The 23,886-nt window shown below is 45.9% G+C and overlaps 1 protein-coding gene across 1 annotated transcript in view; it reads left to right on the top strand.

Annotated features, from left to right (window-relative positions):
- Nucleotides 1-23,886, top strand: part of RECQL4 (RecQ like helicase 4) — a 324,140-nt gene that overhangs the window by 223,323 nt on the left and 76,931 nt on the right. Inside the window, exon 20 of the mRNA XM_088463386.1 lies at nucleotides 7,007-7,136. Within this exon, the coding sequence (XP_088319512.1) occupies nucleotides 7,007-7,136 (130 nt within the window). The remainder of the gene's footprint in view (nucleotides 1-7,006; nucleotides 7,137-23,886) is intronic.

The raw sequence follows: 23,886 nt of genomic DNA on the forward strand, positions 1-23,886 counted from the left end.
AGATAAAGGTTACGTGTGTAATACACAGACACTTCTACTAGTGAGAGGAAGGTCAGTGGGGAGCAGATAAAGGTGACATGTGTAATACAGACACTTGTCCTAATGAGAGGAAGGTCAGTGGGGAGCAGATAAAGGTGACATGTGTAATACAGACACTTGTACTAGTGAGAGGAAGGTCAGTGGGGAGCAGATAAAGGTGACATGTGTAATACAGACACTTGTCCTAGTGAGAGGAAGGTCAGTGGGGAGCAGATAAAGGTTACGCGTGTAATACACAGACACTTGTCCTAGTGAGAGGAAGGTCAGTGGGGAGCAGATAAAGGTGACATGTGTAATACACAGACACTTGTCCTAGTGAGAGGAAGGTCAGTGGGGAGCAGATAAAGGTGACATGTGTAATACACAGACACTTGTACTAGTGAGAGGAAGGTCAGTGGGGAGCAGATAAAGGTGACGTGTGTAATACACAGACACTTGTCCTAGTGAGAGGAAGTAAAAAATAAAAATGGTGTGTTGCGCTTGTATTTCTGCAGCTCAATAAATAGTGGTCAGATTAAAAATATGGGTATATGAGCGCTGGTATGGATTAGAATTGGTGGACCGCACAAATAAAAATATATGAATGTAATGAATAATCAGTAATCAATAATAAAACAAAACAAACAAAAAAACAAAAAAAAAATAATAATAAAAAACAAAGATGAAAATAGAAAGAAAAAACAGCAAAGGAGAGAAAAGGCATAAACAGTATTATGGAATTAATGTTTATAGTCTTTATAGACTAGTTGGGGGTGTGCCAGTTCTGCATGTACCCCACGAGGGGTCCGCTGTGCTATTGCCACCTAACTCACCCTAACTAGCTCGGCGTTGACTGCTGACTTCAGCTGCAGATTCCCATCTGAGCCGCGATCACATTTCCCGCCGGGCTGGCGCTGCTTGATGACAGAGGGCGTCGGGGGATGTTCAGTGGGCTTGTAGCGGCAGCGGCAGTTGTTCTTTTCCTGGGCACTCCTTCCAATCTCCAACGCGTTTCAGACCTTCCACGGGTCCTTTGTCAAGGATGAAGGGGGTGGGCCTTAGTATGGCTTTATTTATAGTGTGACTAATTAGTAAAAAGAGTTAAAACCCGGATATCCGGTCCCGGAATTTGCAGGAGGGTTGGAGGCAAGCACATGTTCTTTTTTCTGTGCCTGACTCCATTTTGGTTTATGCCAGAATGGTGTAGATTGAGAAAAGTTAAAGAAAGATAAGCAATGATATGAAACTAACAAAATAAGAATAAATATAGATAAATAAAGATAATAACATTTAAAATAATAAATAAAAATAAAATTAAAATAAAGTGAAATAAAATTAAAAATAATAATAATTGCTAGTGAATAATGAATCTAAAAATTATTATTTTGATTTTAAAATACTTATAAAAATGCTTTTAATTCTATATCAATGTTCAGTCCATACGGTTCCAATGTGTGGAGGTTATAGATCCATTCTGTTTCTTTTTTCTTTAATGTTTTGATCAGATCCTCACCTCGCCAGTTTTGTGTTACTCTTTCGATACCCATAAACTTCAATCCTCTTGGGTCCTTATTGTGGTTATTTAAAAAATGGGCTGATACACTGTGAGTAGTGAGGCCTTTCTTGATGTTGTATATATGTTCTGATATTCGTACTTTTCTTTTTCTTTTTGTTTGGCCGATATATTGAATGCCACATGGGCACTCTAATAGGTATATCACTCCTTCGGTCTCACATGAGATGGAATCCTTAACTGGATACTTTCGTCCTGTTTGGTTTGAATTGAATTCTGTTTTCTTGTTGGTGTCCTTAATCTGGTTCTTACAGCCAGTGCAACTTTTGCAAAAATGGAAGCCCTTTGAAGCTTTATTTATTTTCTCTTTGTTGTTCTGGGTCCCGTAGAAGCTTTTCGTTAGTTGTTGTTTGACGTTTGACCCCTTCCTGTATATAATACGTGGTTGTGCTGGCAGTATCTTCTTCACTTCCTCATCTAGCCTCAATATATTCCAGTGTTTCATAAGGATGTTTTCGATCTGTTTGTAATTGCTATTGAACTGTGTTATGAATGAGACTGGTCTTTCTTCTTCTTGTTTTGTGTTCTTGTATTGAATGAGTGTGCCTCTGTCTAATTTGCCAATTTTTTCAATTTCTTCTGATAGTCTTTTTTCTTTATAACCCTTCTTGATGAAATTTGACTTCATTTCTGTTGCCTGTACCCTAAAGGTGTCATCTTTGGTACAGTTCCTTCTTAGGCGGCGAAATTGGCCCCCTGGTATGTTGTTTTTCCATTTTGAATGATGGTTACTTTGAATAGGCAGAATGCTATTGCCACTGACATCTTTAACATGATTTCTGGTCATTATTCCACCGTCTTCTATAAATATTTCCAAATCTAAAAAAATAATCATTTGTTTGCTATAATTAGATGAGAATTCTAAATTTAGGTTGTTCTGATTCAGAGAAATAAGAAATTGCTTCAGGTCATCTTCTGTTCCATCCCAGATAAATAGCAAATCGTCAATATACCTGCGCCACAATTTGATGTTTCCAATATACGGGTTATTCTGCCAGATATGAGTATCCTCCCACCATGCTACAAACAAGTTTGCGTAGCAAGGGGCAAAGGATGTGCCCATTGCAGTTCCTCTTGTTTGTAGAAAAAAGTCGCCATTGTGCCAAAAATAATTTTTCCTAAGGATGAAATCTATTGAATCCATTATGAAGTTTATCTGTTCGTTTGGAATTGTTGATTGAGATGATAGGTAATGTCTAGATGCGTCACATCCTTTTTCGTGATTGATGACTGTATATAATGACTTTATATCACTTGAACATAAGAGGTAAGTCTCTTTCCAGACAAAGGTATCTAAAATTTGTAATACCTGCATCGTGTCTTTAAGGTAACTTTGTTGTTTAGATACAAGGGGTTGTAAGAAGAAGTCTACATATTTGGAGAGGTTTGCTGTGAGGGAACCAATCCCCGAGACTATCGGTCTTCCAGGTGGATTGGTCAATCGTTTATGTATTTTGGGGAGGTGGTAAAATGTGAGAATGCGTGGATGTTCTATATGAATAAATTCATATTCTTTTTTAGAAATTATACCCAGTTCTATTCCTTCATTTAGTTGTTCTTGCAAAATCTTTTTAAAATCTTGTGTAGGATCTTTATTCAATTTTTGATAAGTAGTGGCGTCGGAAAGGAGATTTTCTGCTTCCTTACTGTATTCCTCTACATCCATTATTACAACTCCTCCCCCTTTATCCGCCGGTTTTATTATGATGGTTTTATCTTCTCTTAGTTCTTTTATACTTGCTTTTTCTTCTCTTGTGAAGTTATATAAATTATTCTTTTTTTCGGGGAGTTGTCTGATTTCTTCTATTAGTCGTTGAAATGTTGTGATATGTGGTCCTTTGACATGTGTTGGGTAAAAGGTTGATGCCGCTCTAAAGTTGGTGTGTATATATTCTTTCGATGGTGGCATGCATACTCTTGTTACTGGATCTTTTGCAAAATATTTCTTCAAGCATACCTTTCTAATGAATTTTTGTGTGTCTATGTATAAGTTGAATTTGTTGACACCTGAATGGGGGGCACATTTTAGTCCTTTCTTTAGGAGGTTTCTTTGAGCTGTTGTCAGTTCTTTCTTACTGAGATTGAAAATAAGTCCTTTATCTTCTTCCTCATCTGTAGTTGGTATTACCTGTTTCTTCTTTCTTTTTCCTCCTCTCGTTCCCCTTTTCCGGATGATGGACTGTTCTTTCTTTTTTTGTTCATTGACCGTATTGGATCTGGGGGTCTCCCTGGTCCCCAAAGGTTCTCTAAAAAATCGTCTCCTAAGTTGTCGTCACTGTCTGATTCTTCTTCATAATTTCTCTTCTGTAACTTCTTTTTAGATTCATTATTCACTAGCAATTATTATTATTATTTTGAATTTTATTTCACTTTATTTTAATTTTATTTATTATTTTAAATGTTATTATCTTTATTTATCTACATTTATTCTTATTTTGTTAGTTTCATATCATTGCTTATCTTTCTTTAACTTTTCTCAATCTACACCATTCTGGCATAAACCAAAATGGAGTCAGGCACAGAAAAAAGAACATGTGCTTGCCTCCAACCCTCCTGCAAATTCCGGGACCGGATATCCGGGTTTTAACTCTTTTTACTAATTAGTCACACTATAAATAAAGCCATACTAAGGCCCACCCCCTTCATCCTTGACAAAGGACCCGTGGAAGGTCCGAAACGCGTTGGAAGGAGTGCCCAGGAAAAGAACAACTGCCGCTACAAGCCCACTGAACATCCCCCGACGCCCTCTGTCATCAAGCGGCGCCAGCCCGGCGGGACATGTGATCGCGGCTCAGATGGGAATCTGCAGCTGAAGTCAGCAGTCAACGCCGAGCTAGTTAGGGTGAGTTAGGTGGCAATAGCACAGCGGACCCCTCGTGGGGTACATGCAGAACTGGCACACCCCCAACTAGTCTATAAAGACTATAAACATTAATTCCATAATACTGTTTATGCCTTTTCTCTCCTTTGCTGTTTTTTCTTTCTATTTTCATCTTTGTTTTTTATTAATTATTTTTTTGTTTTTTGTTTTTTGTTTTTTTGTTTGTTTTGTTTTATTATTGATTACTGATTATTCATTACATTCATATATTTTTATTTGTGCGGTCCACCAATTCTAATCCATACCAGCGCTCATATCCTAGTGAGAGGAAGGTCAGTGGGGAGCAGATAAAGGTGACGTGTGTAATACACAGACACGTGTCCTAGCCTCCGGTATATGTAAGAGCTTTGCTATCTGACACTGGAGTCACTTATGAAAGTTTAGGGAATTATGCCTTTAAATTAATATACAATGGAATGCCTATGAGGAAATAAATGATATAGTGAAATAGAATAGTAATTGCACTCTCTTATTTTTATTATGTGATTTTATATGAATTGGGTCTTACTTTATATATTATTACATATAACTGTCCATATTGCCCTTTCCCTCCTCTGCATGACCCTTGTTAGGACGGGGCACAGCACAATACACCTGATAACCAGCAGGAATAATTAGGGGCCTTATTATATCATATCTAATATCCCAGTGTGATAATGATCAGTAGGTGCATCCTGTGCTCGGGGCGGACGCCGTGTCTGCAGGGACCGCCTTATAATGGCTTCTGGGTGGTGCTTAGAAATACGGAATTCTTTGCCATAGTGATTAAAGATGCAGTCCCTATATTTACCCTATATTTAGGTTGTAGTGTCCATGGATACCAGCGATGGTCACTGTCCTATCACCACATGAAAAGACCATCAATGCTTTCTCTGCTTCCTATTCCAGGGAACTTAGGTTCTAGGTTCTGCTGCCCCTTTTGGCATATTAGCCCCGTGCTCTCCTCCGAGGTCATTGCCGTATCCATCGTCAGGAATCGCGTATATACCGGAGGGGACGTTTTCTTATGTGAGAAGTCTGTTTATTCTCTTGTTTCTGTAATGAGCCTGAACAGTCAGCGCTTTCCCATAGATTTACATACCTGGGATTCTAGTGTTGGACCTCTAAGTACTTTGCTCTCAGAGTTATTTATCCAACTTGTTTTAGTATAAACTCTTTTCAGAGCAGGTATACCATTATAACCTCTTATATACAGGTGTTACTACTTCTGTTCTCCTGCTCTACAATCGTGCCAGTGATTGGACAACATGGGACTGTGGGCCTGTTCAGACCCGCTCGCGAGCAGGTCGATGGTGGCCAAGTGCGCACGCGAGCCCCGCTGCGAGCGCAAAAAGCACTCGCTCCGTGGCTCACTACAAAAGGGGTGGCTGTTGAAGTTGATCGACAGCTCGCCCCATTTTGTAGGCGTGGCGGGGGGGTGGCTTCACAAACGGGGGCATTCCCATGCGGCCCCACTGACATCACCAGTGATGTCAGTGGGAGAGCTTCCGGCTCTATTAGAAGCAGAAGCTCTCTGGGGCTTGTGGCCACGAGACCCTACCACAAGGGTCTCGTCGCAAGCCTGATAGTCGCGATGGTCTTGACCATTGCAACCATCATCCTGGCCGCTCGCAATAGCTGTGGGTGGTCACCCACAGCTATGCGAGCGGCCAGGAGGCCGTTCCCAAAAAAACGCCCTGATTCAGAGCGAGCGCTTTTTCAGAGCAACCGTCTCTGAATCAGGCCGTGTCCCTAGCCAGCTGGCAGAGGAGAGAACTGTGTGCAGAAATGGGGACTATAGTCCCTGTAGGGTAGTAATTGAGTATAGGACTTTTTGTACCGTGAACTCTCTGACTTTTGAATTGTCCAATGTTTGGCTAATGATTGTGTCTAGTGGTTACAATGCATTGGAACTATCGGCTACTCTCTGCTAGCTCATACTATCGGCTACTCTGCTAGCTCATACTATCGGCTACTCTCTGCTAGCTCATACTATCGGCTACTCTCTGCTAGCTCATACTATCGGCTACTCTCTGCTAGCTCATACTATCGGCTACTCTCTGCTAGCTCATACTATCGGCTACTCTCTGCTAGCTCACACTATCGGCTACTCTCTGCTAGCTCACACTATCGGCTACTCTCTGCTAGCTCACACTATCGGCTACTCTCTGCTAGCTCGTACTATCGGCTACTCTCTGCTAGCTCGTACTATCGGCTACTCTCTGCTAGCTCGTACTATCGGCTACTCTCTGCTAGCTCGTACTATCGGCTACTCTCTGCTAGCTCGTACTATCGGCTACTCTCTGCTAGCTCGTACTATCGGCTACTCTCTGCTAGCTCGTACTATCGGCTACTCTCTGCTAGCTCGTACTATCGGCTACTCTCTGCTAGCTCGTACTATCGGCTACTCTCTGCTAGCTCATACAGCTGTCTTTAGGTTGGCTGATTAGCACTGAGTGGGCAAAGCAGCTAAACATAAGCCCAGTGTCCTCTCTGCTCCCGTGTTGTATATAACAGGTGTTCCTTGTTTCATCATCTCCTTCACTCTCTCTCAGGTATTGAAACTCTCTTATGCTACCTAGAACTTCATCCGTGCCACTGGCTGGAGCTTCTTCACCCCACTCTCTCTGTATGTCGTGTCACTTGCTACAGTGGCCCCCAGCAGCTCCGAACCCTGGCTCGCAGGTAACCGTGTGTCATGTATCTTCTTTACACCTATATGTGCCATTATTATACCCATGTGTGTCATGTGCCGTCATTACACCTAGGTCTGTCATGTGCCGTCATTACACCTAGGTCTGTCATGTGCCGTCATTACACCTAGGTCTGTCATGTGCCGTCATTACACCTAGGTCTGTCATGTGCCGTCATTACACCTAGGTCTGTCATGTGCCGTCATTACACCTAGGTATATCATGTGCCGTCATTACGCCTAGGTGTGTCATGTGGCGTCATTCCGCCTAGATCTGTCATGTGTCGTCATTCCACCTAGGTGTGTCATGTGCCGTCATTTCACCTAGGTCTGTCATGTGTCGTCATTACGCCTAGGTGTGTCATGTGTCGTCATTACGCCTAGGTGTGTCATGTGTCGTCATTACGCCTAGGTGTGTCATGTGTCGTCATTACGCCTAGGTGTGTCATGTGTCGTCATTACGCCTAGGTGTGTCATGTACAGTATCTTCTTTACACCTATATGTGTCATTATTATACCCATGTGTGTCATGTGTCGTCATTACACCGATGTATCATGTGTCGTCATTCCACCTAGGTATGTCATGTGTCGTCATTCCACCTAGGTATATCATGTGCCGTCGTTACATCTGTCGTTCTCTATGAGGACCCTATAGCAGTGACAGTGACGTTCTCTATGAGGACACTATAGCAGTGACGGTGATGTTCTCTATGAGGACACTATAGCAGTGACGGTGACGTTCTCTATGAGGACACTATAGCAGTGATGTTCTCTATGAGGACCCTATAGCGGTGACGTTCTCTATGAGGACACTATAGCAGTGACGGTGACGCTCTCTATGAGGACACTATAGCAGTGACGGTGACGTTCTCTATGAGGACACTATAGCGGTGACGGTGACGTTCTCTATGAGGACACTATAGCGGTGACGGTGACGTTCTCTATGAGGACACTATAGCGGTGACGGTGATGCTCTCTATGAGGACACTATAGCAGTGACGGTGACGCTCTCTATGAGGACACTATAGCAGTGACGGTGACGTTCTCTATGAGGACACTATAGCAGTGACGGTGACGTTCTCTATGAGGACACTATAGCAGTGACGGTGACGTTCTCTATGAGGACACTATAGCAGTGATGGTGGCTCTCTATGAGGACACTATAGCAGTGACAGTGATGTTCTCTATGAGGACCCTATAGCGGTGACGTTCTCTATGAGGACACTATAGCAGTGACGGTGACGCTCTCTATGAGCACACTATAGCAGTGACGGTGACGTTCTCTATGAGGACACTATAGCAGTGACGGTGACGTTCTCTATGAGGACACTATAGCGGTGACGGTGACTTTCTCTATGAGGATACTATAGCAGTGACGGTGACGCTCTCTAAGAGGACACTATAGCAGTGACGGTGACGCTCTCTATGAGGACACTATAGCAGTGACGGTGACGTTCTCTATGAGGACACTATAGCGGTGACGTTCTCTATGAGGACACTATAGCAGTGACGGTGACGTTCTCTATGAGGACACTATAGCAGTGACGGTGACGTTCTCTATGAGGACACTATAGCAGTGACGGTGACGTTCTCTATGAGGACACTATAGCAGTGACGGTGGCTCTCTATGAGGACACTATAGCAGTGACGGTGACGTTCTCTATGAGGACACTATAGCAGTGACGGTGACGTTCTCTATGAGGACACTATAGCAGTGACGTTCTCTATGAGGACACTATAGCAGTGACGGTGGCTCTCTATGAGGACACTATAGCAGTGACGGTGGCTCTCTATGAGGACACTATAGCAGTGACAGTGATGTTCTCTATGAGGACCCTATAGCGGTGACGTTCTCTATGAGGACACTATATCAGTGACGATGACGTTCTCTATGAGGACACTATAGCGGTGACGGTGACGTTCTCTATGAGGACACTATAGCAGTGACGGTGACGCTCTCTATGTGGACACTATAGCAGTGACGGTGACGCTCTCTATGTGGACACTATAGCAGTGACGGTGACGTTCTCTATGAGGACACTATAGCAGTGGCGGTGACGTTCTCTATGAGGACACTATAGCAGTGACGGTGACGCTCTCTATGAGAACACAATAGCAGTGACGGTGACGTTCTCTATGAGGACACTATAGCAGTGACGGTGACTTTCTCTGTGACGACACTATAGCAGTGACGTTCTCTATGAGGACACTATAGCAGTGACGGTGACGTTCTCTATGAGGACACTATAGCAGTGACGGTGACTTTCTCTGTGACGACACTATAGCAGTGACATTCTCTATGAGGACACTATAGCAGTGACAGACGTTCTCTATGAGGACACTATAGCAGTGATGGTGACGCTCTCTATGAGGACACTATAGCAGTGACATTCTCTATGAGGACACTATAGCAGTGACAGACGTTCTCTATGAGGACACTATAGCAGTGATGGTGACGCTCTCTATGAGGACACTATAGCAGTGACGGTGACGTTCTCTATGAGGACACTATAGCAGTGACGGTGACTTTCTCTGTGACGACACTATAGCAGTGACGTTCTCTATGAGGACACTATAGCAGTGACGGTGACGTTCTCTATGAGGACACTATAGCAGTGACTGTGACTTTCTCTGCGACGACACTATAGCAGTGACATTCTCTATGAGGACACTATAGCAGTGACGGTGATGTTCTCTATGAGGACACTATAGCGGTGACGTTCTCTATGAGGACACTATAGCAGTGACGGTGACGTTCTCTTAGAGGACACTATAGCAGTGACGGTGATTTTCTCTGTGACGACACTATAGCAGTGACATTCTCTATGAGGACACTATAGCAGTGACAGACGTTCTCTATGAGGACACTATAGCAGTGATGGTGACGCTCTCTATGAGAACACTATAGCAGTGACGGTGACGTTCTCTATGAGGACACTATAGCAGTGACGGTGACTTTCTCTGTGACGACACTATAGCAGTGACATTCTCTATGAGGACACTATAACAGTGACAGACGTTCTCTATGAGGACACTATAGCAGTGATGGTGACGCTCTCTATGAGGACACTATAGCAGTGACGGTGACGTTCTCTATGAGGACACTATAGCGGTGACGTTCTCTATGAGGACACTATATCAGTGACGGTGACGTTCTCTATGAGGACACTATAGCAGTGATATTCTCTATGAGGACCCTATAGCGGTGACGTTCTCTATGAGGACACTATAGCAGTGACGGTGACGCTCTCTATGAGGACACTATAGCAGTGACGGTGACGTTCTCTATGAGGACACTATAGCGGTGACGTTCTCTATGAGGACACTATAGCAGTGACGGTGACGTTCTCTATGAGGACACTATAGCAGTGACGGTGACGTTCTCTATGAGGACCCTATAGCGGTGACGGTGACGTTCTCTATGAGGACACTATAGCGGTGACGGTGACGTTCTCTATGAGGACACTATAGCGGTGACGTTCTCTATGAGGACACTATAGCGGTGATGGTGACGTTCTCTATGAGGACACTATAGCAGTGAAGGTGACGTTCTCTATGAGGACACTTAAGCAGTGACGGTGACGTTCTCTATGAGGACACTATAGCAGTGACGGTGACGTTCTCTATGAGGACACTATAGCAGTGACGGTGACGTTCTCTATGAGGACACTATAGCAGTGACGGTGGCTCTCTATGAGGACACTATAGCAGTGACAGTGATGTTCTCTATGAGGACCCTATAGCGGTGACGTTCTCTATGAGGACACTATATCAGTGACGGTGACGTTCTCTATGAGGACACTAGCAGTGAAGGTGACGTTCTCTATGAGGACACTATAGCAGTGAAGGTGACGTTCTCTATGAGGACACTATAGCAGTGAAGGTGACGTTCTCTATGAGGACACTATAGTAGTGACGGTGACGTTCTCTATGAGGACACTATAGCAGTGGCGGTGACGTACTCTATTAGGACACTATTGCAGTGACGTTCTCTATGAGGACACTATAGCAGTGACGGTGACGTTCTCTATGTGGACACTATAGCAGTGACGGTGGCTCTCTATGAGGACACTATAGCAGTGACAGTGATGTTCTCTATGAGGACCCTATAGCGGTGACGTTCTCTATGAGGACACTATATCAGTGACGGTGACGTTCTCTATGAGGACACTATAGCGGTGACGGTGACGTTCTCTATGAGGACACTATAGCAGTGACGGTGACGCTCTCTATGTGGACACTATAGCAGTGACGGTGACGCTCGCTATGTGGACACTATAGCAGTGACGGTGACGTTCTCTATGAGGACACTATAGCAGTGGCGTTCTCTATGAGAACACTATAGCAGTGACGGTGACGTTCTCTATGAGGACACTATAGCGGTGACGGTGACGTTCTCTATGAGGACACTATAGCGGTGACGGTGACTTTCTCTATGAGGACACTATAGCAGTGACGGTGACGCTCTCTATGTGGACACTATAGCAGTGACGGTGACGCTCTCTATGTGGACACTATAGCAGTGACGGTGACGTTCTCTATGAGGACACTATAGCAGTGGCGTTCTCTATGAGAACACTATAGCAGTGACGGTGATGTTCTCTATGAGGACACTATAGCAGTGACGGTGACTTTCTCTGTGACGACACTATAGCAGTGACATTCTCTATGAGGACACTATAGCAGTGACAGACGTTCTCTATGAGGTCACTATAGCGGTGACGTTCTCTATGAGGACACTATAGCAGTGATGGTGACGCTCTCTATGAGGACACTATAGCAGTGACGGTGACGTTCTCTATGAGGATACTATAGCGGTGACGTTCTCTATGAGGACACTATAGCTGTGACGGTGACGTTCTCTTAGAGGACACTATAGCAGTGATGTTCTCTATGAGGACCCTATTGCGGTGACGTTCTCTATGAGGACACTATAGCGGTGACGGTGACGTTCTCTATGAGGAAACTATAGCAGTGACGCTCTCTATGAGGACACTATAGCAGTGACAGTGACGTTCTCTGTGAGGACACTATAGCAGTGACGGTGACGTTCTCTATGAGGACACTATAGCAGTGACGGTGACGTTCTCTATGAGGACACTATAGCAGTGACGTTCTCTATGAGGACACTATAGCAGTGACGGTGACGTTCTCTATGAGGACACTATAGCAGTGACAGTGACGTTCTCTGTGAGGACACTATAGCAGTGACGTTCTCTATGAGGACACTATAGCAGTGACGGTGACGTTCGCTATGAGGACACTATAGCAGTGACGTTCTCTGTGAGGACACTATGGCAGTGACGGTGACGTTCTCTATGAAGACACTATAGTAGTGACGGTGACGTTCTCTATGAGGACACTAGCAGTGACGGTGACTTTCTCTATGAGGACACTATAGCAGTGGCGTTCTCTATGAGGACAGTATAGCAGTGACGGTGACGTTCTCTATGGGGACACTATAGCAGTGACGGTGACGTTCTCTATGAGGACAGTATAGCAGTGACGGTGACGTTCTCTATGGGGACACTATAGCAGTGACGGTGACGTTCTCTATGAGGACACTATAGCAGTGACGGTGACGTTCTCTATGAGGACACTATAGCAGTGACGGTGACGTTCTCTATGAGGACACTATAGCGGTGATGTTCTCTATGAGGACACTATAGCAGTGACGCTCTCTATGTGGACACTATAGCAGTGACGTTCTCTATGAGGACACTATAGCAGTGACGGTGACGCTCTCTATGAGGACACTATAGCAGTGACGGTGACGTTCTCTATGAGGACACTATAGCAGTGACGGTGACGTTCTCTATGAGGACACTATAGCAGTGACGGTGACGTTCTCTATGAGGACACTATAGCAGTGACAGTGACGTTCTCTGTGAGGACACTATAGCAGTGACGTTCTCTATGAGGACACTATAGCAGTGGCGGTGACGCTCTCTATGAGGACACTATAGCAGTGACGGTGACGTTCGCTATGAGGACACTATAGTGGTGACGTTCTCTGAGGACACTAGCAGTGACGGTGACTTTCTCTATGAGGACACTATAGCAGTGGCGTTCTCTATGAGGACAGTATAGCAGTGACGGTGACGTTCTCTATGGGGACACTATAGTAGTAACGGTGACGTTCTCTATGAGGACACTAGCAGTGACGGTGACTTTCTCTATGAGGACACTATAGCAGTGGCGTTCTCTATGAGGACAGTATGGCAGTGACGGTGACGTTCTCTATGGGGACACTATAGCAGTGACGGTGACGTTCTCTATGAGGACAGTATAGCAGTGACGGTGACGTTCTCTATGGGGACACTATAGCAGTGACGTTCTCTGTGAGGACACTATAGCAGTGACGGTGACGTTCTCTATGAGGACACTATAGTAGTGACGGTGACGTTCTCTATGAGGACACTAGCAGTGACGGTGACTTTCTCTATGAGGACACTATAGTAGTGACGGTGACGTTCTCTATGAGGACACTATAGCAGTGGCAGTGACGCTCTCTATGAGGACACTATAGCAGTGACGTGACGTTCTCTATGAGGACACTATAGCAGTGACGGTGACGTTCTCTATGAGGACACTATTGCAGTGACGCTCTCTATGAGGACACTATAGCAGTGGCAGTGACGTTCTCTATGAGGACACTATAGTAGTGACGGTGACGTTCTCTATGAGGACACTATAGCAGTGGCAGTGACGCTCTCTATGAGGACACTATAGCAGTGAAGGTGACGCTCTCTATGAGGACACTATAGCAGTGACGGTGACATTCTCTATGAGGACACTATAGCAGTGACGGTGACGTTCTCTATGAGGACACTATAGCAGTGACAGTGACGTTCTCTATGAGGACACTATAGCAGTGACGCTCTCTATGAGGACACTATAGCAGTGACGGTGACGTTCTCTATGAGGACACTATAGCGGTGACGTTCTCTATGAGGACACTATAGCAGTGACGGTTACGTTCTCTATGAGGACACTATAGCAGTGATGTTCTCTATGAGGACCCTATAGCGGTGACGTTCTCTATGAGGACACTATAGCAGTTACGGTGACGCTCTCTATGTGGACACTATAGCAGTGACGGTGACGTTCTCTATGAGGACACTATAGCAGTGACGGTGATTTTCTCTGTGACGACACTATAGCAGTGACATTCTCTATGAGGACACTATAACAGTGACAGACGTTCTCTATGAGGACACTATAGCAGTGATGGTGATGCTCTCTATGAGGACACTATAGCGGTGACGTTCTCTATGAGGACACTATAGCGGTGACGTTCTCTATGAGGACACTATAGCAGTGACGGTGACGTTCTCTTAGAGGACACTATAGCAGTGATGTTCTCTATGAGGACCCTATAGCGGTGACGTTCTCTATGAGGACACTATAGCGGTGACGGTGACGTTCTCTATGAGGACACTATAGCAGTGACGGTGACGCTCTCTATGAGGACACTATAGCAGTGACAGTGACGTTCTCTGTGAGGACACTATAGCAGTGACGGTGACGTTCTCTATGAGGACACTATAGCAGTGACATTCTCTATGAGGACACTATAGCAGTGACGGTGACGTTCTCTATGAGGACACTATAGCAGTGACGGTGACGTTCTCTATGAGGACTCTATAGCAGTGACGTTCTCTATGAGGACACTATAGCAGTGACGGTGACGTTCTCTATGAGGACACTATAGCAGTGACAGTGACGTTCTCTGTGAGGACACTATAGCAGTGACGTTCTCTATGAGGACACTATAGCTGTGGCGATGACGCTCTCTATGAGGACACTATAGCAGTGACGGTGACGTTCTCTATGAGGACACTATAGCAGTGGCGTTCTCTATGAGGACACTATAGCAGGGACAGTGACGTTCTCTATGAGGACACTATAGCGGTGATGTTCTCTATGAGGACACTATAGCAGTGACGCTCTCTATGTGGACACTATAGCAGTGACTTTCTCTATGAGGACACTATAGCAGTGACGGTGACGCTCTCTATGAGGACACTATAGCAGTGTCGGTGACGTTCTCTATGAGGACACTATAGCAGTGGCGGTGACGCTCTCTATGAGGACACTATAGCAGTGACGGTGACGTTCGCTATGAGGACACTATAGTAGTGACGTTCTCTGTGAGGACACTATAGCAGTGACGGTGACGTTCTCTATGAGGACACTATAGTAGTGACGGTGACGTTCTCTATGAGGACACTAGCAGTGACGGTGACTTTCTCTATGAGGACACTATAGCAGTGACGGTGACGCTCTCTATGAGGACACTATAGCAGTGACGGTGACGTTCTCTATGAGGACACTATAGCAGTGACGGTGACGTTCTCTATGAGGACACTATAGCAGTGACGGTGACGCTCTCTATGAGGACACTATAGCAGTGACGGTGACGCTCTCTATGAGGACACTATAGCAGTGACGGTGACTTTCTCTATGAGGACACTATAGCAGTGACGGTGACGCTCTCTATGAGGACACTATAGCAGTGACGGTGACGTTCTCTATGAGGACACTATAGCAGTGACGGTGACGCTCTCTATGAGGACACTATAGCAGTGACGGTGACGTTCTCTATGAGGACACTATAGCAGTGACATTGACGTTCTCTATGAGGACACTATAGCAGTGATGTTCTCTATGAGGACACTATAGCAGTGACCGTGACGTTCTCTATGAGGACACTATAGCAGTGACATTCTCTATGAGGACACTATAGCAGTGACGGTGACGCTCTCTATGAGGACACTATAGCAGTGATGTTCTCTATGAGGACACTATTGCAGTGACGGTGACGCTCTCTTTGAGGACACTATAGCAGTGACGGTGACGCTCTCTATAAGGACACTATAGTAGTGACATTCTCTATGAGGACACTATAGTAGTGACATTCTCTATGAGGACACTATTGCAGTGACGGTGACGCTCTCTATGAGGACACTATAGCAGTGACGGTGACGCTCTCTATGAGGACACTATAGCAGTGATGTTCTCTATGAGGACACTACAGCAGTGACATTGACGTTCTCTATGAGGACACTATAGCAGTGACATTGACGTTCTCTATGAGGACACTATAGCAGTGACAATGACGTTCTCTATGAGGACACTATAGCAGTGGCGGTGACGCTCTCTATGAGGACACTATAGCAGTGATGTTCTCTATGAGGACACTATAGCAGTGACAGTGACGTTCTCTATGAGGACACTATAGCAGTGACATTCTCTATGAGGACACTATAGTAGTGACATTCTCTATGAGGACACTATAGCAGTGACGGTGACGCTCTCTATGAGGACACTATAGCAGTGACGGTGACGCTCTCTATGAGGACACTATAGCAGTGACTGATGTTCTCTATGAGGACACTATAGCAGTGACGGTGACTCTCTCTATGAGGACACTATAGCAGTGACGGTGACGTTCTCTATGAGGACACTATAGCAGTGACGGTGACTTTCTCTGTGACGACACTATAGCAGTGACATTCTCTATGAGGACACTATAGCAGTGACGGTGACGTTCTCTATGAGGACACTATAGCAGTGACGGTGACTTTCTCTGTGACGACAATATAGCAGTGACATTCTCTATGAGGACACTATAGCAGTGATGGTGACGCTCTCTATGAGGACACTATAGCAGTGACGGTGACGTTCTCTATGAGGACTCTATAGCAGTGACGGTGACGTTCTCTATGAGGACACTATAGCAGTGACAGTGACGTTCTCTATGAGGACACTATAGCAGTGACGGAGACGTTCTTTATGAGGACACTATAGCGGTGACGTTGACGTTGTCTATGAGGACACTATAGCAGTGACGGTGACGTTCTCTATGAGGACACTACAGCAGTGGCGGTGAAGCTCTCTATGAGGACACTATAGCAGTGACGGTGACATTCTCTATGAGGACACTATAGCAGTGACGTTCTCTGTGAGGACACTATAGCAGTGAAGGTGACGTTCTCTATGAGGACACTATAGTAGTGACGGTGAGGTTCTCTATGAGGACACTATAGCAGTGATGTTCTCTATGAGGACACTATAGCGGTGACGTTCTCTATGAGGACACTATAGCGGTGACGTTGACGTTGTCTATGAGGACACTATAGCAGTGACGGTGACGCTCTCTGAGGACACTATAGCAGTGACGTTCTCTATGAGGACACTATAGCAGTGACGGTGACGTTCTCTATGAGGACACTATAGCAGTGACTGTGACGTTCTCTATGAGGACACTATAGCAGTGACGGTGACGTTCTCTATGAGGACACTATAGCAGTGACGGTGACGTTCTCTGAGGACACTATAGCAGTGACGTTCTCTATGAGGACACTATAGCAGTGACGGTGACGCTCTCTGAGGACACTATAGCAGTGACGTTCTCTATGAGGACACTATAGCAGTGACGGTGACGTTCTCTATGAGGACACTATAGCAGTGACGGTGACGTTCTCTATGAGGACACTATAGCAGTGACGGTGACGTTCTCTATGAGGACACTATAGCAGTGACGGTGACGTTCTCTATGAGGACACTATAGCAGTGACGGTGACGTTCTCTATGAGGACACTATAGCAGTGACGGTGACGTTCTCTATGAGGACACTATAGCAGTGACGTTCTCTGTGAGGACACTATAGCAGTGAAGGTGACGTTCTCTATGAGGACACTATAGTAGTGACGGTGACGTTCTCTATGAGGACACTATAGCAGTGATGTTCTCTATGAGGACCCTATAGCGGTGACGTTCTCTATGAGGACACTATAGCGGTGACGGTGACGTTCTCTATGAGGACACTATAGCGGTGACGGTGATGCTCTCTATGAGGACACTATGGCAGTGACGGTGACGTTCTCTATGAGGACACTATAGCAGTGACGGTGACGTTCTCTATGAGGACACTATAGCAGTGACGGTGACGTTCTCTATGAGGACACTATAGCGGTGACGTTCTCTATGAGGACACTATAGCGGTGATGGTGACGTTCTCTATGAGGACACTATAGCAGTGAAGGTGACGTTCTCTATGAGGACACTTAAGCAGTGACGGTGACGTTCTCTATGAGGACACTATAGCAGTGACGGTGACGTTCTCTATGAGGACACTATAGCAGTGACGGTGACGTTCTCTATGAGGACACTATAGCAGTGACGGTGGCTCTCTATGAGGACACTATAGCAGTGACAGTGATGTTCTCTATGAGGACCCTATAGCGGTGACGTTCTCTATGAGGACACTATATTAGTGACGGTGACGTTCTCTATGAGGACACTAGCAGTGAAGGTGACGTTCTCTATGAGGACACTATAGCAGTGAAGGTGACGTTCTCTATGAGGACACTATAGTAGTGACGGTGACGTTCTCTATGAGGACACTATAGCAGTGGCGGTGACGTACTCTATTAGGACACTATTGCAGTGACGTTCTCTATGAGGACACTATAGCAGTGACGGTGACGTTCTCTATGAGGACTCTATAGCAGTGACGGTGACGTTCTCTATGAGGACACTATAGCAGTGACAGTGACGTTCTCTATGAGGACACTATAGCAGTGACGGAGACGTTCTTTATGAGGACACTATAGCGGTGACGTTGACGTTGTCTATGAGGACACTATAGCAGTGACGGTGACGTTCTCTATGAGGACACTACAGCAGTGGCGGTGAAGCTCTCTATGAGGACACTATAGCAGTGACGGTGACATTCTCTATGAGGACACTATAGCAGTGACGTTCTCTGTGAGGACACTATAGCAGTGAAGGTGACGTTCTCTATGAGGACACTATAGTAGTGACGGTGAGGTTCTCTATGAGGACACTATAGCAGTGATGTTCTCTATGAGGACACTATAGCGGTGACGTTCTCTATGAGGACACTATAGCGGTGACGTTGACGTTGTCTATGAGGACACTATAGCAGTGACGGTGACGCTCTCTGAGGACACTATAGCAGTGACGGTGACGTTCTCTATGAGGACACTATAGCAGTGACGGTGACGTTCTCTATGAGGACACTATAGCAGTGACTGTGACGTTCTCTATGAGGACACTATAGCAGTGACGGTGACGTTCTCTATGAGGACACTATAGCAGTGACGGTGACGTTCTCTATGAGGACACTATAGCAGTGACGGTGACGTTCTCTATGAGGACACTATAGCAGTGACGGTGACGTTCTCTATGAGGACACTATAGCAGTGACGGTGACGTTCTCTATGAGGACACTATAGCAGTGACGTTCTCTGTGAGGACACTATAGCAGTGAAGGTGACGTTCTCTATGAGGACACTATAGTAGTGACGGTGACGTTCTCTATGAGGACACTATAGCAGTGATGTTCTCTATGAGGACCCTATAGCGGTGACGTTCTCTATGAGGACACTATAGCGGTGACGGTGACGTTCTCTATGAGGACACTATAGCGGTGACGGTGATGCTCTCTATGAGGACACTATGGCAGTGACGGTGACGTTCCCTATGAGGACACTATAGCAGTGACGGTGACGTTCTCTATGAGGACACTATAGCAGTGACGGTGACGTTCTCTATGAGGACACTATAGCGGTGACGTTCTCTATGAGGACACTATAGCGGTGATGGTGACGTTCTCTATGAGGACACTATAGCAGTGAAGGTGACGTTCTCTATGAGGACACTTAAGCAGTGACGGTGACGTTCTCTATGAGGACACTATAGCAGTGACGGTGACGTTCTCTATGAGGACACTATAGCAGTGACGGTGACGTTCTCTATGAGGACACTATAGCAGTGACGGTGGCTCTCTATGAGGACACTATAGCAGTGACAGTGATGTTCTCTATGAGGACCCTATAGCGGTGACGTTCTCTATGAGGACACTATATCAGTGACGGTGACGTTCTCTATGAGGACACTAGCAGTGAAGGTGACGTTCTCTATGAGGACACTATAGCAGTGAAGGTGACGTTCTCTATGAGGACACTATAGCAGTGAAGGTGACGTTCTCTATGAGGACACTATAGTAGTGACGGTGACGTTCTCTATGAGGACACTATAGCAGTGGCGGTGACGTACTCTATTAGGACACTATTGCAGTGACGTTCTCTATGAGGACACTATAGCAGTGACGGTGACGTTCTCTATGTGGACACTATAGCAGTGACGGTGGCTCTCTATGAGGACACTATAGCAGTGACAGTGATGTTCTCTATGAGGACCCTATAGCGGTGACGTTCTCTATGAGGACACTATATCAGTGACGGTGACGTTCTCTATGAGGACACTATAGCGGTGACGGTGACGTTCTCTATGAGGACACTATAGCAGTGACGGTGACGCTCTCTATGTGGACACTATAGCAGTGACGGTGACGCTCGCTATGTGGACACTATAGCAGTGACGGTGACGTTCTCTATGAGGACACTATAGCAGTGGCGTTCTCTATGAGAACACTATAGCAGTGACGGTGACGTTCTCTATAAGGACACTATAGCGGTGACGGTGACGTTCTCTATGAGGACACTATAGCGGTGACGGTGACTTTCTCTATGAGGACACTATAGCAGTGACGGTGACGCTCTCTATGTGGACACTATAGCAGTGACGGTGACGCTCTCTATGTGGACACTATAGCAGTGACGGTGACGTTCTCTATGAGGACACTATAGCAGTGGCGTTCTCTATGAGAACACTATAGCAGTGACGGTGACGTTCTCTATGAGGACACTATAGCAGTGACGGTGACTTTCTCTGTGACGACACTATAGCAGTGACATTCTCTATGAGGACACTATAGCAGTGACAGACGTTCTCTATGAGGTCACTATAGCGGTGACGTTCTCTATGAGGACACTATAGCAGTGATGGTGACGCTCTCTATGAGGACACTATAGCAGTGACGGTGACGTTCTCTATGAGGATACTATAGCGGTGACGTTCTCTATGAGGACACTATAGCAGTGACGGTGACGTTCTCTTAGAGGACACTATAGCAGTGATGTTCTCTATGAGGACCCTATTGCGGTGACGTTCTCTATGAGGACACTATAGCGGTGACGGTGACGTTCTCTATGAGGAAACTATAGCAGTGACGCTCTCTATGAGGACACTATAGCAGTGACAGTGACGTTCTCTGTGAGGACACTATAGCAGTGACGGTGACGTTCTCTATGAGGACACTATAGCAGTGACGGTGACGTTCTCTATGAGGACACTATAGCAGTGACGTTCTCTATGAGGACACTATAGCAGTGACGGTGACGTTCTCTATGAGGACACTATAGCAGTGACAGTGACGTTCTCTGTGAGGACACTATAGCAGTGACGTTCTCTATGAGGACACTATAGCAGTGACGGTGACGTTCGCTATGAGGACACTATAGCAGTGACGTTCTCTGTGAGGATACTATGGCAGTGACGGTGACGTTCTCTATGAAGACACTATAGTAGTGACGGTGACGTTCTCTATGAGGACACTAGCAGTGACGGTGACTTTCTCTATGAGGACACTATAGCAGTGGCGTTCTCTATGAGGACAGTATAGCAGTGACGGTGACGTTCTCTATGGGGACACTATAGCAGTGACGGTGACGTTCTCTATGAGGACAGTATAGCAGTGACGGTGACGTTCTCTATGGGGACACTATAGCAGTGACGGTGACGTTCTCTATGAGGACACTATAGCAGTGACGGTGACGTTCTCTATGAGGACACTATAGCAGTGACGGTGACGTTCTCTATGAGGACACTATAGCGGTGATGTTCTCTATGAGGACACTATAGCAGTGACGCTCTCTATGTGGACACTATAGCAGTGACGTTCTCTATGAGGACACTATAGCAGTGACGGTGACGCTCTCTATGAGGACACTATAGCAGTGACGGTGACGTTCTCTATGAGGACACTATAGCAGTGACGGTGACGTTCTCTATGAGGACACTATAGCAGTGACGTTCTCTATGAGGACACTATAGCAGTGACGGTGACGTTCTCTATGAGGACACTATAGCAGTGACAGTGACGTTCTCTGTGAGGACACTATAGCAGTGACGTTCTCTATGAGGACACTATAGCAGTGGCGGTGACGCTCTCTATGAGGACACTATAGCAGTGACGGTGACGTTCGCTATGAGGACACTATAGTGGTGACGTTCTCTATGAGGACACTAGCAGTGACGGTGACTTTCTCTATGAGGACACTATAGCAGTGGCGTTCTCTATGAGGACAGTATAGCAGTGACGGTGACGTTCTCTATGGGGACACTATAGTAGTAACGGTGACGTTCTCTATGAGGACACTAGCAGTGACGGTGACTTTCTCTATGAGGACACTATAGCAGTGGCGTTCTCTATGAGGACAGTATGGCAGTGACGGTGACGTTCTCTATGGGGACACTATAGCAGTGACGGTGACGTTCTCTATGAGGACAGTATAGCAGTGACGGTGACGTTCTCTATGGGGAAACTATAGCAGTGACGGTGACGTTCTCTATGAGGACACTATAGCAGTGACGGTGACGTTCTCTATGAGGACACTATAGCGGTGACGTTCTCTATGAGGACACTATAGCAGTGACGGTGACGTTCTCTATGAGGACACTATAGCAGTGGCGTTCTCGATGAGGACACTAAAGCAGTGGCGGTGACGTTCTCTGTGAGGACACTATAGCAGTGACGGTGACGTTCTCTATGAGGACACTATAGCAGTGGCGTTCTCTATGAGGACACTATAGCAGGGACAGTGACGTTCTCTATGAGGACACTATAGCGGTGATGTTCTCTATGAGGACACTATAGCAGTGACGCTCTCTATGTGGACACTATAGCATTGACGTTCTCTATGAGGACACTATAGCAGTGACGGTGACGCTCTCTATGAGGACACTATAGCAGTGACGGTGACGTTCTCTATGAGGACACTATAGCAGTGACAGTGACGTTCTCTGTGAGGACACTATAGCAGTGACGTTCTCTATGAGTACACTATAGCAGTGGTGGTGACGCTCTCTATGAGGACACTATAGCAGTGACGGTGACGTTCGCTATGAGGACACTATAGCAGTGACGTTCTCTGTTAGGACACTATAGCAGTGACGGTGACGTTCTCTATGAGGACACTATAGTAGTGACGGTGACGTTCTCTATGAGGACACTAGCAGTGACGGTGACTTTCTCTATGAGGACACTATAGCAGTGGCGTTCTCTATGAGGACAGTATAGCAGTGACGGTGACGTTCTCTATGGGGACACTATAGCAGTGACGGTGACGTTCTCTATGAGGACAGTATAGCAGTGACGGTGACGTTCTCTATGGGGACACTATAGCAGTGACGGTGACGTTCTCTATGAGGACACTATAGCAGTGACGGTGACGTTCTCTATGAGGACACTATAGCAGTGACGGTGACGTTCTCTATGAGGACACTATAGCGGTGACGTTCTCTATGAGGACACTATAGCAGTGACGGTGACGTTCTCTATGAGGACACTATAGCAGTGGCGTTCTCTATGAGGACACTATAGCAGTGACGGTGACGCTCTCTATGAGGACACTATAGCAGTGGCGGTGACGTTCTCTATGAGGACACTATAGCAGTGACGGTGACGTTCTCTATGAGGACACTATAGCAGTGGCGTTCTCTATGAGGACACTATAGCAGGGACAGTGACGTTCTCTATGAGGACACTATAGCGGTGATGTTCTCTATGAGGACACTATAGCAGTGACG

The sequence above is a fragment of the Taudactylus pleione genome, unplaced genomic scaffold (assembly GCF_031769625.1).
Source record: "Taudactylus pleione unplaced genomic scaffold, aTauple2 ptg001351l, whole genome shotgun sequence".
NCBI lineage: Eukaryota > Metazoa > Chordata > Amphibia > Anura > Myobatrachidae > Taudactylus > Taudactylus pleione.